The sequence below is a fragment of the Nomia melanderi genome, chromosome 2, assembly GCF_051020985.1.
Source record: "Nomia melanderi isolate GNS246 chromosome 2, iyNomMela1, whole genome shotgun sequence".
NCBI classification, from domain to species: domain Eukaryota; kingdom Metazoa; phylum Arthropoda; class Insecta; order Hymenoptera; family Halictidae; genus Nomia; species Nomia melanderi.
The window spans coordinates 26,251,630-26,268,306 of record NC_135000.1 but is presented as its reverse complement, the minus strand read 5'-3'; the positions used below and the strand labels follow the sequence as shown (position 1 = coordinate 26,268,306).

Genomic DNA, 16,677 nt, shown 5'->3' with positions numbered 1-16,677 from the left:
CGTTTTGTATGGAAGGGACTACTTAGCAGTAGGTAACCTTCAATATTCGTTATATGAATGGTTGAATCTCGGATTTCGTCGCATGCCGCACTGTGCGATCCAGGGAGTACCAAGGGTTGGTGTCTATATTTCTAATTAGTAAGAAGCTGAGCAGATTCGTCAGAAATGGAGAAGCAAAGTATTGTCAGATCTCGGTTAAATAAATCGTCTGCACATAATACCAGAGGCATCCACGTAGCTAATAAAAGAAGCTAAGCGACAGCGTTATCAATTATAAAAGAACAGAGGAAATTATACTATAACATTATAATCGTTTCATTCGACTCGCGTTTCGCTTTGAGACGTTACTTAAACGAGTCGTTCGAATGTATCGATCTGTATTTTTAGTTAACAGAAGAAGTTAGTTGAAAGCTTTGTCGAAGATGGCGGAGCAGAGGAAATTGCGTTGTTGCATTATAATCGGTTCGCTCGAGCCTGTAACTGGTAGAAATTTTCCTGCGAGATGTTTCTCAGTTAAACGCATCGTCTGAATCTGTCAGGGAGGCCTTATCCACCAGGCGGGATCGATATTTCCACGAAAGAAAGTTAGAAGAAATCTCCGCCGGTGATGGACGAGCGGAGGAAAGTATACCGTCGCGTTATAGTCGGTTCGTTCGACTCTTTCGACCGTAAGAAATCCTTCTCCGAGAGGTTTCCCGGCTAAATGGATCGGCTAAATCCATCAGGGATTTACCAGCATCCCTTTTCGCAACAGCCGGGATCAATTTCTCGTGGAAAAGCTGTCGAATCCGTCGCGACGCCGATTAACTTCCGCCCGCGAACCGCGGAAACTCGTGACCTACAAAAGACGCTCGGTCTCCCCCCTGTCTATTCGCGGATGGTGATCGATTCGCGGGAAGAAATTCGGCGGCTGGGAATTGGCCGGTTCCGACGCGAATCGACCGGTCCACGGAAACGGGGAAGAAAAGGGGAAGAGCGGGATACGGGTCGCGGCGGAAATCAACGGTGTAAAACGGGGATCGAGTCGCGAGTGAAACGCGATGCTAATATAGGGTGAGCCTTTCGCTAGGTACCTTTGAAAACGCTGTTGATGAACGGTTTATGATAAACAGGAGAAGCGAAAGAGATACATTGATGGTAGATGACAGTGAGTAACCCTTTGCACTCGGAAATCTTTGAAGAGAAAGATTTTGTTTTTCGGTGAGTTGTAGGGGATTTTCTTGGAGGTGAATTGAGTGATGGAATGTATGTAATATAATTGTGTATAGATTTATGGAATTATGTGTAGAATTGTAGAATTACATATAGAATTATAGAATTACGTATAGAATTATAGAATTATAGAATTATAGAATTATAGAATTATAGAATTATAGAATTATAGAATTATAGAATTATAGAATTATAGAATTATAGAATTATAGAATTATAGAATTATAGAATTATAGAATTATAGAATTATAGAATTATAGAATTATAGAATTATAGAATTATAGAATTATAGAATTATAGAATTATAGAATTATAGAATTATAGAATTATAGAATTATAGAATTATAGATAATTCTACAATTTTATACATAATTTTATAATTCTATATATAATTCTATAATTCTAATTATTTTATATTTTATAATTCTATATACATTCTATAATCATAATAACATTATAACTTATAGTTATAGTTATCTCATAGTTACAATATCATAATATAAGAAACAAAGTTATCGTTTCTATATTTCACATATTTACGTACAACACGGAGTTTAATATTGCATGTAAATCTTTCTATTCTTTAAGCACAACGAGCACGAGCTAATCCGATTTAACAGGCTGCCATACAGTCATCGATTCGAGTTACAGACAACCGCAGAAATTGTTTCCGAGTGAAAAGAGTTAATACTCTCAGTGTGAGGTCGATGCATATATCGAGCACAAGGTGCTCTTGAATGATTCAGTTCGATAGATATGTATGTCGAGAGGCTTATAGCCGCGCGGCGATAGATCTTCATGAATAGTGAACATCCGCTTGTTTTAACACTATTTCTACCGAAGGTGTCAAAAGACACCTTTGGAATTTTTAACTTAAAATTACTTTCCAAATTTAGTCGTATACTCTGAATTGACTTCTCGACCTTTTCAATAACGATTATAAAATTGATTATAGGAAGTGTACAAAATTCAATCGAGGAAACATGATGGAACTGAGAAAATAATTTTAAGTTAAAAATATTTTCCAAGTTATGTCGCATACTCTGAATTGACTTCTTGACCTTTCCAATAACGATTATAAAATTGATTATAGGAAGTGTAGAAAATTCATTCGAGGAAACATGATGAAACTGAGAAAATAATTTTAACTTAAAATTAAAAAAATTAAAAATTCAATCGAGGAAAGGTTATTAAACTGAGAAAATAATTTTAAATTAAAATTTCAGAAGGTGTCTTTGGACAACTTCGGTAGAAATAGTGTTAAATTGCGACTTGTGTCTTTCTAATATAACCCTAATTATCATTTCCAGAATTGCAACGTGGCGATTCAAACCGTAAATGCCCTAAGCGTTCCGAATATTCGAAGCGTTTGACCCTTTGAACTCTGTAGGCTCCAATATTGCACCAGTTATAAATTTAAATATTTTAGTGAATCTTAAAGAAATTACCCTAAAATTATTCGATTTTCAACACATCCAAATTTTGTACTGAGAAGGAAAATAAAAGATCGAAGAAATGTTATAGCGTTTCTCATTTTCGCTAGGAATACTATAAAAATTAGTTGCAGTTGCTGATTCGGATGTGTGCAAAATCTAATAATTTTAGGGTAGTTCCTTTAAGATTCATTAAAATATTTCATATTATAACTGGCGCAATACTGGAGCCTGCAGAGTTCAAAGGGTTAAGACAGTGGGACAGCGAGTGTTCCGAGACCCATAAAAGAGAAAGGGACCCATGGAGACCAGGCCCAAGGGTTGCTGGGTTTTTCCGAAGGATGCGTAAGCGTGGATGACGAGTGCGTGGTGGTAAGAGTGGGGTGCGTTTGAGAATTTGTTGGAAGTGTGAGTAAGAAGAATGCTTGTGGGGGAGAGAATGATTTTCAACCCTTTGCACTCCGTTGGCTCTGCTACAGAGACATAATTTGCATCACAGATGTCACGTTACAATCTCAAATTGTAAAATTCTTCTTCCTGTTCGAATATGGGAAATTGACAGAACAATTTAAGGACGCGAATCCATATACTTGTAATTTTCCTTTTTCAAAGCAAAATTTTAAGTTCTTGAACGTTTCTCTATATAAATGAACTATCAAGGCATTTGAAATGTTCGGAGTGCAAAGGGTTAAGTGATAGCGAGAGATTTTGAGAGAGTTGCGTTGACTCGAGAGAAAAGACCTGTACACTGCGAGCTATATCGTTTCTATTTATTCGTATTTTACTCAATTATCTATTCCTATGTTTATCTAACATAAAACATAAAACACCATAAATACCACACGTGTAACATCGTCATTGGTCCCTAGCGAGAGGACCACCCCGTAGGTTTCCCGACGAAAGATCAAGGGTCCCGAGAAGAATAGGGGAAATACAAAAGAAACGTCTCCGAGAGACGGCGGAACGAAGAAATACTCGAGACGAGAACTTACTGGGCCTATCGTTGTCGACATTCTCCTTATCGGCGGTGTACGACTGACGTTGGGAATGATGATGCTTGTGGTGACGACGGTGCCTCCTCTCGCCGGGCAGATGCACGCCCACGTACACGGTGTGCGCTCTGTGACCTGGAAGCAGATGAAAGAGGGCTCGGTGAGCGAGTGTCTCTCGTAATCGACGCGACGTCCTATCGGCTCCTACGATCATCCATTATAGAAATCCTCTCGTCATGATTCCCTGCCCGTTAACGCTCACTCCGGCGCGAATCTTTTTTTCCGCTGTTCGACCGTCTAACTGTCTTAACACTTTCACCGGCCGCTGTCACGTACGCGTGACTTCTTTTCGCCAGCTGTCATCGGCCGCTGTCACGTACGCGTGATTATCATTGCGATACTTGTATAGGAATACATTGATGCTATTTTTAGAGAAACAATCGCTTCCACTGTTCTCCCTTCCCAAATTACCAGATCGTCTTTTGTTCAAATCTTTTAAGCAGATGCTTCTTCTGTTAGCTTGAAACTGTATTTCGCTTTTTAACCCTTTGCAAAATTTTCGTTTGACTTGCAAAATTGTAAAGTCTTGTATATGTAGTATCGTAGTTTTAACCGTTTGAGTGCTGAGGAGCGCTATAGCGTTGTGTGTTGTGCCAAAATTGAGAGCGCGGAGGCGCTTCTGTTTATCAGTATCAATTATAATTTTCTTACTATGTTTTTCAAGAAATAAAAGTAAATTTATTTGAATAAATGTTATTTTTTGATATTCTTTTGTAATAACACAATATTTGTGATCTTGTTAGATAAGTACTCTTATTAATTTTTTTGACACATCCAATCACTTCTGCATTTTTGGTAAATATCCACAAAGTTGTTTAGCAGCCAAACGGCTAAGCACTTAATGCGGAGCGCGTTAACCCTTTGCGGTCAAATGTCGACGTTTTGGCGAGACGGAATTTCTGTATTTGGAAGACTACGTTGCGCCAAATGACTTGATTACTTAAGTAGCAAGAAATCAGTGCGTAGTTTTCTTTCTTCCTATGATTTAAACAATTAGTATATAACTTCACTTTGTCTGCTAAAGCTTTTGTATATTTCCAAGAACCTTCGCAAAGTTAACTCTTCTCGCTTCGACCTCCACTCGGCCGGCATGTAAATGAGAAGCGTCTGTTGCGAGCAACAGGAATAACAGAAGAAATCTCGCGTTGTTTTCAGCAGTCTAATGAAATTCATTGCGAAGGACGTGCGCCGAGATTTTCATCGTAAAATATTGTTCTTCAAATCTATTCAACTCGACGCATTCAAGGAAAATAATACTACACTATATCAATTTCTTTAACACGTTGAACGCCGCGCGATTATATAAAGCAAATTACACAGAATGGAAGAAATATGATATTAAATCATTTGATTGAATTGCATTATTATTGCACGTTCTTCTAGTTGAACGTCACGAAATTAGGTAGCATTATTTGTAATATGGAAATGTTTCCAAATAATCGAACTATAGTAATTTAATTTAGTTGGGGGTCACCGGTGACCCCCACGACATTCAACGCGTTAACACTAAAATTTTCTTATTTCGCTATTACCGATGTAACAGTTGATTATCCGAAATCATTTTATACCAGTTTCACCTGCACCAACGTACATCAGCAAGAATCTAAGAAAATTTCTAATTGCAAGCATCTTCAATAATCGTCAGTTCTAGCGTTAAATTCAGAAGTGCGATTTATTTTTCTTGCGAGACGAAAGCTTTCGTAGCTACGAATCGAATGGCAATGATGTGTTCGTAAGCAAATGGCAACACGACTGACACTCGACTCGAAGCTCGCGAACAACACTGTGTATCAAGGAAATTCGAGGGTTCGGGGGTTAAAGCTGTCGCCCACTTAGCGGCGCGGCGTCTGACTGGCAACGTTCAGGAGTTTGCCGATGCTGTCTGCTTAACGTCGTGCTTAACGTATCGATATCGATTTGACGTCAACGTTACGGACGCGGAGCAGCTACTGACGCATACTTCGCGAAAATGGAAATGCCGTGTCGAGGAACCGACTGGAATAGAATCATTACGATAAGAATACTCCCATTCCCATTGACGTTCATATATTTTTACTCGTCTCCCGCCGTCAACGAAGTGAACGGAAAAACGTCACGATCCAACGTCGAAGACTCGACCGCGGCAGCATCGTCGCTCGAACATTAAACGATCGGAATAATGTCAGCGGGCAATTGTTATATATTCCCACCATCGATCCGCTAAAAAGAAAGGTATCGCAATTTACCGAGGAATTCGCTGTAACAGCATCATTAACCGGCGAGAGTGACGCGAATAGAATGTCAACGAGCAATTCTTACTCGTTTTTCTCTATCGACCACGTAACCATAACGGTGTCGTAACTTCGTATCGAAAAATCAGTCGCAGCATCATTGTTAAACAAGAAACCCGCGACTCTTATTCACTTCTGCCTATCGACCGCGCGGAAAACAGCGATAACGGCCGTCTGTGGACAAAACCCTTAAATTCGACTATTCGCGTAACGAAAATTGAAGGTTACCAATACGTTGCTAAGCAGTCAATGTTACAAAACGATTTTCATTCGAGAAATCAACATTTTCTGCGGAGAAATCCCGTTTCTTTGTTTTTGTAACGTTGGAATCGAAGCGCGAAATGTGCATTGTCATCGGTTGAACTTCTTAATATCCCCATAACGTGGCAAAAATGTAACCATCGTGTGTTGAGCTGTATACTGTACAACCACTTTGTCTGAATCATTTGTTTATATCACTCGTACATGTCAAGTTTTCGAGTTTTGTCCAGAAAACGGCCGTTCGGCCGCAACGTGCGCCGGGACGTCTGGGGTTCAAGATCGCGTGCCGGGACAGGTGACCTCGGAGACGAGGATCGCGACCCCGTTCAACGGGGAATAATGATTTTCGAAGCACCGTCGCGGCGGTCCGACGCTCCCGATGGACAAACATCGAAGCCGGATTCGTGTTCGCATCCGATTGACCTAGACGCGCGGACAGGCGTGATCGGCGAGTCGATTTTAAAACTGCTGCGCCGCCGGGAATTAAAGGACCGGACTGTAACCGGGAAATCGTCGATCTTTGCGCTCCTGTGACTTTGCGATAAAATGTCGTGTGTAAAATTTGATAAAATGACAAACGTTGTAGATAAATTTCTCAGGAATTGTTATAAAGATACTCTAATCTATAAATCTATGAGTTGAGTTTCGAAAACAATCTTTTAACGACCCAGACGAAATCTGAATATGTGGAATTTTGAAAATGGGAAAGTTCATTTGTTATGTACAGAAAAGATTACAAAACGACAAACATCGTAGATAAATTTTTCAGGCATTATAAAGATACTCTAATCTATAAATCTATAATGAATTAACACTAGAACTACCGTATCAGTCAAAATGACTGGTTTCGATTTTTTTGTTTAGCAATTATTGATATCCTCGAAGCATTGAATATTTGAAATGATTTTGAAAGTACTTTCATTTCAGTACTAATGAATGTCCGAAGAAACTGAAAATAATCTACTGTTACAATTTTTATGGTAATTGCATATTAATCGTATTAAATGCTCGGTAGTTCTAGTGTTAAGTCTCGGAAACAATCTTTCAATATCGCCAAAATCTGAATATCTACAATATTGAAAATGGGAGAGTTTCTTACGTAAATAAAACACATTAGAAACTGTGGTTTGCGAAATAAGAAGCTTCATGTTTCTAAACGAGCCTAATCAAACAGAAGTTTCTCTCACAAAGTTACAGGAGATCGGAGATCGTCGATTCTCCGATTACAGTTCGCGTATCCTCTAATCTCGCGGAGCAGTGTGTTTCGTAGATGAATGGATCATCGAGTAGCCCGGAGAATTAGCGGAAAGCAGGGCCGATCGAAGATCGACGCGATCGACCGTTATCCAATAGCCGGAGAACGATGCAAGCGAAAGAAGCTTCGGTACCTTCGTAATCTTTCTCGGTGTAAGACTGATGGGTGATCCGAACCCCGGGATCTTTCGGAGCCTCGTCGTCACCTGTCCCACCTGCGTGGGCCGCGCCACCTCCGCCTCCAATACCCGGCTGCATCCACGGTCTAAAAAAACAAATCGAACGAGAACACGTGAAACGTGAATACAAAGTGACTGGGATCCGTTCGGAGTGCGTCCTAGCCCGCGGATCGTCTTGCTATGCGTTCGCATAGCTGTTCACGTTTCTGCGATCCCTGTTGAGCTCGCGATCATATATGAACTTGACGTGTGCATTTTGGGCCTTTTCAATTATTAACTCTGATCAAGTATTAACGATAACGTATTTGTATGAATCATAGTTTCTGCGATGTTGAGCGAACTCGCGATCATCATATAAATTTGACGTGTGCATTTTGGGTCTTTTCCTGATCAAATATTAACGATAACGTATTTGTATGGATCATTGTTAAGAAATAAATGATAGGGCAAGAGGTTAAACTCATTCTTTCGAAGGAACAATCTATAACCGATCTAGAAACTTTTCAACGTCACTGTAGATGTCTAATTAAGTTCAAGAAAATAACGTTAAATAGACTGAAAGTCATCAATGCTATGCGTTCACGTTTCTGCTATCCCTGTTGAGCCCGCGATCATCATATAAATTTGAAGTGTGCAATTTGGGTCTTTTCCTGATCAATCATTAACGATAACGTATTTGTATCGATCATAGTTAAGAAATAAATCATAGGACAAGAGGTTAAAACATTCTATCGAAGGAACAATCAAAAACCGATCTAAAAACTTTTCAACGCCACTGTAGATTTCTAATTAAATCCAACAAAATGACATTAACACTAGACCGTACCAGTCAAAATGACTGGTTTCGATTTGTTTGTTCGCAAGTTATCAGTACCTTAAAAGCAATGAATATTTGAAATGATTTTAAAAATAAATAGTTTCACTTGAGTACTATGATGAATATCCAAAGAAACTAAAAATAATCTATTGTTACGATTTTTATAGAGATTGCATATCAATCATGTTAAATGCTCGGTAGTTCTAGTGTTAAATAGAATGAAAGTCACCGATACTATACGTTTACATTTCTGCGATCCCTGTTGAGCTCGCGATCATCATACAAATTTGAAGTGTGCATTTTGGGTCTTTTCCTGATCAATTATCAACGATAACGTATTTTCATCGATCATAGTTAAGAAATAAATCATAGATCATGAGGTTAAACTCATCCTATCGAAGGAACAATCCAAAACCGATCTAGAAACTTTCCTAGATTAATTAAATCCAACAAAATAACGTTAAACAGACCGAAAGCCATCGACGCTCCGAGGAAAGAAAATACGTGTCTGACAACTCGAACAACGCAATTCGGACCTTAAGTAATATTATCCCGGATGATTCAATTCCGCTTTCGTACCTTAATGATTCGATGGTCAAAGGTCGAACGACCAAAAGCCGGTCGCTATGATTCAGAGCTTACGGCGCAGCTTCCTTATCGTTACTGAATCATTCTAAACAGAGACTGGTCATCCGATAATGTTCCATAGATTTATTAGAACTATTAAAAACAACCGAACAAGGTTCGCAATTTCTACGATACCGATTCGCTCCTTATTACCGTCGATCGCGCGAGCGACTGCGGATTTCGTCGCGAGCCGAAGCTGAGGAAGTAAATTGCTTCCCCGAACCGGTCGTCTTCGCAGCGACGCGACGCGACGCGACGCGACGTTTTAGAAGAGCGAAACGTCGCGCGTGGGATCACGGAATATTTCCCGGACGACCGCGTCGACGATTGCCCGGCGACGCGCACGCGATTTTATAATAATTAAACTTCCTCGGCAGGAAGCGCTTTGTCCGAGCCGCGCGCGCGCCGCGTTAACAACCGCCGACCCTTCGCAGGTTCTCTTGCTATCGAGTGACGCTGATTAACACGTTACAGGCAGCGCGGTTTCGTGAAAAACCTTCATTGGCGGCCGACGTTTTTTTTTCTAGGGTTAAACCGTTATTTGAGGAATAAACTAAATTACGGTTGAACTATAGTTTGTAAGTCGGCAATCGATTGTCGGGTGAACCCGAGGGATATTTCGATGCGAATGATAAATGTTCGAACATTAAAGTAAATCGAGAATAAGAGTATTCAATAAATATTATAAATAAAGCTAGAGAAGAATTTTCAAGGATGAAAACAATCACGATGTTAAAAATAAATGTTGGATTTCTCAGTTCTTGGAATTTCATGTGTAAAGCTATATAGAAAGCTTTGATAAGTAAACGAAATTATAACCCTTTGCGGACGAATGTCGAGATTTCGGCGAGATCAAATGTCCATATTTGGAAAAGTAAGTCGCAAACAAATGATTTAATTACTCAAACAGCAAGAGATCAGTGTATAATTTCCTTTCTTTCTATTATTTAAGCAATCGATATATAATTTAACTTCATCTGCTGAAGGTTTTCGGGTAAATCTGACGACTATTTCAATCGAAATGATATAAAATATTCGGTATTAACAGTAATTAACTAGCTTGAACTTTTATACGCTGTGACGTGAAAGTTCGACGTTCCTATAATTTCGAAGTTACAAAATATATTCGTTCTAATACGAATATTAACCCTTTCCGGACGAACGTCGACATTTCAACGAGATGAAGTGTCCATATTTGGAAAAATAAGTCGCAAACAAATGATTTAATTACTCGAACAGCAAGAGATCAGCACGTAGTTTCCCTTTTTTCTATTAATCAAGCGATTGATATACAATTTATCTATTCCTCTCGAAGGTTTTGTACATTTCGAAGAATCTTCGTCCGCAAAGGGTTAAAACTATTCAGCACACTGAATACATAACACGTTGACTGACATAGACGGATCACCAATGACCGACTCAATTAACTACGAATTACCTCCGAATTGAAAACAATGAAATGTACAAGAAGTATACAAGATATCCAATGATTTTTAATACCCTCGGTAACTAGATAATAGTACAACACGAGATATGCGATACTTAGCTAATAAGTTATCAGTAACAACTCTTTTATCTTCACGACGGAAAAATAAGTGTTAGGTATTCGCATAAACCTCGTACTCGCAGCAATCAACCCGTCAATCATTCCATCCAATTACTTTACATTCTCGTTCCGTCGACCTAAACGTTTCCTCATAGATTCCCATCAGTTTCCTACGATCTCCAGCTTGTTCCACGAACATCGCAAAACCGGAAACGCCTTCGAGAACTCCAATACCCAACTTCAATCGTTTGGAAAAACAACTTCTGTGGATACTTAACAAAAATGCGGAAATTATTGGGTGTGTATGCAAAAAAATTAATAAGAGTACTTATCTAACGAGATCACAAATATTGTGTTATTACAAAAAATATCAAAAAATAACATTTATTCAAATAAATTTACTTTTATTTCTTGAAGAATATAGTAAGAAAATTATAATTGATACTGGTAAACAGCGCCTCCGCGCTCTCAATTTTGGCACAACACAAGAGCGCTATAGCGCTGCTGAGCACTCAAACGGTTAAAATGTGTACTCACGGTCTGCCGGAACGAAAGCGGTCCTCGCGGTTCATACTTTTCCGCGGCTTGTCGGGCAATCGAAACTCGCCGGCGAAGAAAACTTCTCCGCGAAGCAACAAAGTATTTACCGGAGTCCCGGGAAATCAGCCGCTCGAGTTGCCCGAGAGTTCTCGCGAGCCGGGCGGATCATTATCGCGTAACAATGGCCGTGCATGAAAAAGCGCTACATCCGGGGGCACAGAGGCGCGCTTGTTGTCGTGCCCAGTGTCGTTAACGAGGAAATAATTAACAGGAGAAGCGAGCTAGGCGGCGTCCCGACGGATCCGAAGATTATTTTTTTATCGTCTCGATGACGGATCGCCGGGACGAGCCTCGCCGCAGTCGTATCGAGAGTCGCAACGAGACTCGCGCAACCTGCGACGCACGTGTGCTGTCGGCTCGTAATGCAGATTTTATGCATTTCGACGAGTAATGCAGATTTTATGCATAGGATATGAGGTAGAGAGGTGTTCGAACGGATTCGAAAATGACATTATTTCCAACTGATTAATAAAGGAAGTTGAAGCAGACTCGAAGAATTTTGAAACGCGTGTGCCTCGTGATTCATTTTGCAATCTTATAGACGTGAGAGGGTATTTGTTGGAACTTTTTGTTATTCCTTATCGTTCCGAAGATAATCTGCGACGAAGAGAAGCTAGTGAGGTTACTTGTAATTTAGTAATATGATTTCATCGCAAGCAGAGGTACCGAGCGAAGGAACTCGGAGACGACATTCGTTGATCTCCTTGATCAGAGGCTGTACTTGATTCTTTACATCGCTTGGGGAAATCTGGTTTGCATAATGGCGAGTCGATGCTTGTAACAGAGTAATAACGTAATAAAGTTACGGTAAGATGGTAATAAAGCTTTATGCGAGCGAGAATCTTGCGAAATTTGCATTTTTAGAGAGAGAAGAACGCCGAACGTCGAGAGAGGTAAATGAATTTACGAGCGTACCAAGGAGACGTAGCCATCGATGCGAATTTTCGACTGGAGCTCCTCGGTGTTTTTAATCCTTTGCAAAATTTTCATTTGACTTGCAAAATTGTAAAGTCTTGTATATGTAGTTTCAACCGTTTGAGTGCTGAGGAGCGCTATAGCGCTCTTGTGTTGTGCCAAAATTGGGAGCGCGGAGGTTTATCAGTATTAATTATAATTTTCTTACTATATTCTTCAACAAATAAATCAAAGTAAATTTATTTGAATAAATATTGTTTTTTGATATTTCTTTGTAATAACACAATATTTGTGATCTCGTTAGATAACTACTCTTATTAATTTTTTGCATACACACCTAATCGCTTCCGCATTTTAAAACTAATTTCTTTAATAATTTCTTAGAGAAACATTTATCATTTTAATAATTACGAAAAGAAAGAATCAGGAATGGTTTTGACCTGTTTGGTGGTTTTACTGTTAATTTATACATATTTTCTCATTAATTAGCTTCAAAAATCATCGTCCGTATTTCATCGGAGAACATGGAATATTTCTAGTGAAAAACTTTCGAGTGCAAAGGGTTAAATAGTTCGGCACTTACTTTCTAAGCGGCAACCATGCGAAGAAAGGTATCTTCTTCAACGAGCTGCAACGCGAAAAAAAGGGAACAACGAGAGAAACGATCTGCATCGGTTTCAATGCGCGAAGATACGATACGGATACATCGGCCGCTGATGACTCGTGACTCATTATCAGAGACCCTGTCACGTGCGCGCGCGTAATCGCGCGAATTTGCGCACTCGATGCCGTTTTTCAATGTCGAACTGTTATCGGTATGACCGTCGACAACAATATTGAGGAACTCGATATTTTAACCAGTTAACTGTGTTTGAACGAGTATACACGTCATCGTAGAGCTTGACACGATGCCAATTCTTTCAGCGATGAATTCTTGATTTTTTCACATAAACATGTAATTGTTCGTTTCGCTTTGATCGTTCATTAAAATATACTCATTCGTCCTGCGTTCGACTAGTACACGCTCCATTTTTCGATTTTATTGCGCGCAGAGGTTTCTCCAACTAAATTCCACAGTTAACTGGTCAAAGTAAAGTATCACGTGCTTTCATCAATATTTCCATTAAATTTCTAGTCGAAATTTCTCATCGAGTAGCTCAGTATATACTTTCAACCCTTCGAAGGCGACGCCTATAACCGGAAATTGCAACCGAAGAATTTATATATGTAAAATATGATTTAACTTTTTGCACTCGAAAGTTAGTTTACATATGATCTTCATTTTGTAATGAAACATTGGTTAGATTATCAATTCTATCGAATCAATTTCAGTTTATCATTGAACTTCATTCTAGTATTTCACATCTAATTATATTTTATACGATGTAACAGTGAACATTGAATTTTATAACTGTTCACGTTATGTTTGTGTTATTTTTACACTTGAATAACTACAATTTGTAGGATACAGTGTACCTTTACTTATCGAGCGACTGTTGTTTCGTTAGGAAACTGAATTTTCAGACTACTCCTTCAGGTTAACAACGTTGAACGCCACACGATTTCATAGTACAAAATACTCGAAATGGAAAAAATATAACATTCAATCATTTGATTGAATTGCAATGTTATTATTGCACGTTCATCTAGCAAAATGTCGCCGCATTAGATAGCATTATTTGTGATATAGAAATGTTTTCAGATAAACATCGTTTCATCAAGTGAATTATAGTAATTCGATTTGATTGAGGTCACCGGTGACCCCCATGGCATTCGTGTTAATAAGAGGTACGACGCTAACAAAAATTAGAAAAAGCTGCAGAATACAGCGTTCCAAGTATTTCCAACCTTTGAAATCTGACAGTATATACAAAAAACACGAATATCTACATTACGACGTAACAATAATTATGCTGCATCAAATCAAACGTCATCTCGAGTGCGAAGTATCGATTCGATATCAATTCACTCTTCCAGATTCGGTACGACACTAACAAAAATTAGAAAAAGCTGCAGAATGCAGCGCTCCAAGTATTTCCAACATTACGAAATCCCCTTGCCTACTACCTACTATTTCCGAATCATCTGACAGTATATACAAAAAACACGAATATCTACATTACGACGTAACAATAATTATGCAGCGTCAAATCAAACGTCATCTCGAGTGCAAAGTGTCGATTCGATATCGATTCACTCTTCCAGATTCCCAGTACCCTTGAAGACTCTCCGCCACGGATTGTCCGTAAGAATTGAAATCCTTCGAGTCTTCCAGCGAATTGGAGCTGCCCTCTTAGAGGAATCATTATCCAATCCGTCTAAACGGCTCGAAATTCCAGCGGTCGGCGTGTAAAGGAAGGCAATCGGCGATAGCGGCTAATCGCCGTAATGTCAAGATCACGACAGACGTCGAACTGTACGGCCGGCGATTACTAGCCGTCAACTGGATAATTACCCCGCTATGATTATCCGTGCGCTACCTATGCGCGCACGGTTTTACATAATGAATGGCCCCGGCTCGGCCGTTGCTGCGAGGGAGCGCGGCGCAACGAGCGACGGGGAGGGCGGACGATAATTGTTTAATTGTCGGAGGTCGCCGGGTGTCCGCCGATACGAAAGGACGCGGTCAACGATGACTCTTGCACCGTTGATGGATGACTCGGCGTCTAACGAGACGACGCGGGGACAAGAGACCTTTCGCCGAGTATTTTGTTTGTGTTAACAATAGAACTACCGTAACAGTCAAAATTTTTGTTGAGCAATTATCGATATCTTCGAAGCATTGAATATTCGAAATGATTTTGAAAATAGTTTCATTCGAGTGTAATGAATGTCTGTTGAAACTGAAAATAATCTATTGTTACAGTTTTTATAGGAATTGCCTGGAATGAAATGTCAATGATATGTTTTATAATTAACACTAGAGCTACCCTACCAGTCAAAATGACTGGTTTCGATTCTTTTGTTTAGAATTATTGATATCTTCGAAGCATTGAATCTTCGAAATGATTTTGAAAATAAATAGTTATGAGTATAATGAATGTCTGAAGCTGAAAATAATCTATTGTTACAGTTTTTATAGGAATTGCATGTTAATCGTATTAAATGCTCGGTAGTTCTAGTGTTAACACGTTGAATGCCGAACGATTTTACGGAGCGAAATACATGAAGTAGGGAAAAATATAATATCAAAGTACTTGATTAAATTGCATTGTCATTGTTGCACGGTTATTCTGCTAAACGTCATCGCCTTACATTGCGCGCCGGCCCCGCGATAATGCGGGATTTTTAGTCTATCGTTTAATTGCTAATCCTACGTTCACGTAACATTTTAGATATGTACAACACAAATCCAAAGTAAAATTTACAAAATTGAATTCCTTATTCTCTTCCGCGAGTTAGATATTTTGGTTTGACCGATGTTTAAAAATCTGTCAACATCGACGCTCGTGTTTTTAATAGCTGAAATTTAGCCAGTTTCCGCAATGATTTCCGAAAGCATCTCTGCCTTTTCAATAATTATAAAAGAAAAAATTAGGAACGGGTCATTTTGATCTGGTGTAGTTCTACTGTTAATATATGAGTCAGCGTTTAACAATTTGAAGATTTCAGTTAAAATTCTGCGTTCTCTCGCGATCATTCGATTTTATATCAATCCTTTTATTGTCCGATTCATCGGTTGTTCGATCTTTGTCTTCTCTTACGAGAACTTATAAAATGTGAAACTCTCATGCCTTATTCACAATAGCCTAAGTTGGCGTGTTATTGTAATAAGATGATTAATAATATTGCAATAATGAAATACGAGATATTTAGAAGTTACAGTTCAAAGGACAAAAGAATTCCAAGCATGGAGATTTGTAACACCTTGTTGCAACAGGCAACTCGTCTTATTACAGTACATACAAACTTAAAGCTCACTTTCTTCGAAAATGGAAAACCACTGTCAAACAAGGCATAAAAAAATTTCATTTCTTACGTAAATACTACACATGTATAGAGTTCCTCTGTACCCTCTCCTTGTAACAGACATTTATCGTCTACCTCGTTTACCTTTATTTTCCAATCATCGCTTCGCTGATTACGGTACAAACATGCATGTATAAAGTACCTGCACGTTTAGTGGTAAATAAGACACACATACGAACGTTGAATACAAGTTAACCCTTTGCAAATGAATGTCGACATTTCGACGAGATGAAATTTTCATATTTGCAAGTCTAAGTCGTAAACAAATGATTCAATTACTCGAATAGCAAGAGATCAGAACGTAGTTTTCTATTTTTCTATAGTTCGAGTAATTGATATATTCAGCTTCATCTGTTGATGGTTTCGTATATTTCCGGGAATCTTCGTCTTCAAAGGATTAACGTACAAAACCGACATTATCTACGGGTTGTCCAAACATCGTATCGACGAACAACAAAGTAGCATCGCAAATGAGACGATAGCCGGCGAATCGGACACAGGTTCTTCAGGCTAGCCGTCGAGTAATCCTCTAAAAATACTTA

The 16,677-nt window shown here is 39.0% G+C and overlaps 1 protein-coding gene across 13 annotated transcripts in view; it reads right to left on the bottom strand.

Moving 5' to 3' along the window:
• The window catches only part of Ndae1 (Na[+]-driven anion exchanger 1), a 72,801-nt gene that overhangs the window by 46,215 nt on the left and 9,909 nt on the right, over nt 1-16,677 (bottom strand). For 5 of the 13 annotated variants that reach the window (XR_004236256.2, XR_012998087.1, XM_031991055.2 and 2 more), the window contains exons 1-3: nt 12,750-12,842; nt 7,617-7,747; nt 3,638-3,772 (exon numbers count right to left, since the gene is read on the bottom strand). Coding sequence is in view for 8 of the 13 variants with exons in the window: in XM_031991055.2 (XP_031846915.2) it covers nt 3,638-3,772; nt 7,617-7,747; nt 12,750-12,838 (355 nt within the window). In the remaining 5 variants the exon portion in view is untranslated. Of the gene's footprint in view, nt 1-3,637; nt 3,773-5,265; nt 5,545-7,616; nt 7,748-9,057; nt 9,362-12,749; nt 12,843-16,677 lie in introns of those variants that run through there. The other 8 variants (XM_031991060.2, XM_076364984.1, XM_031991058.2 and 5 more) reach the window with 5 other exon arrangements.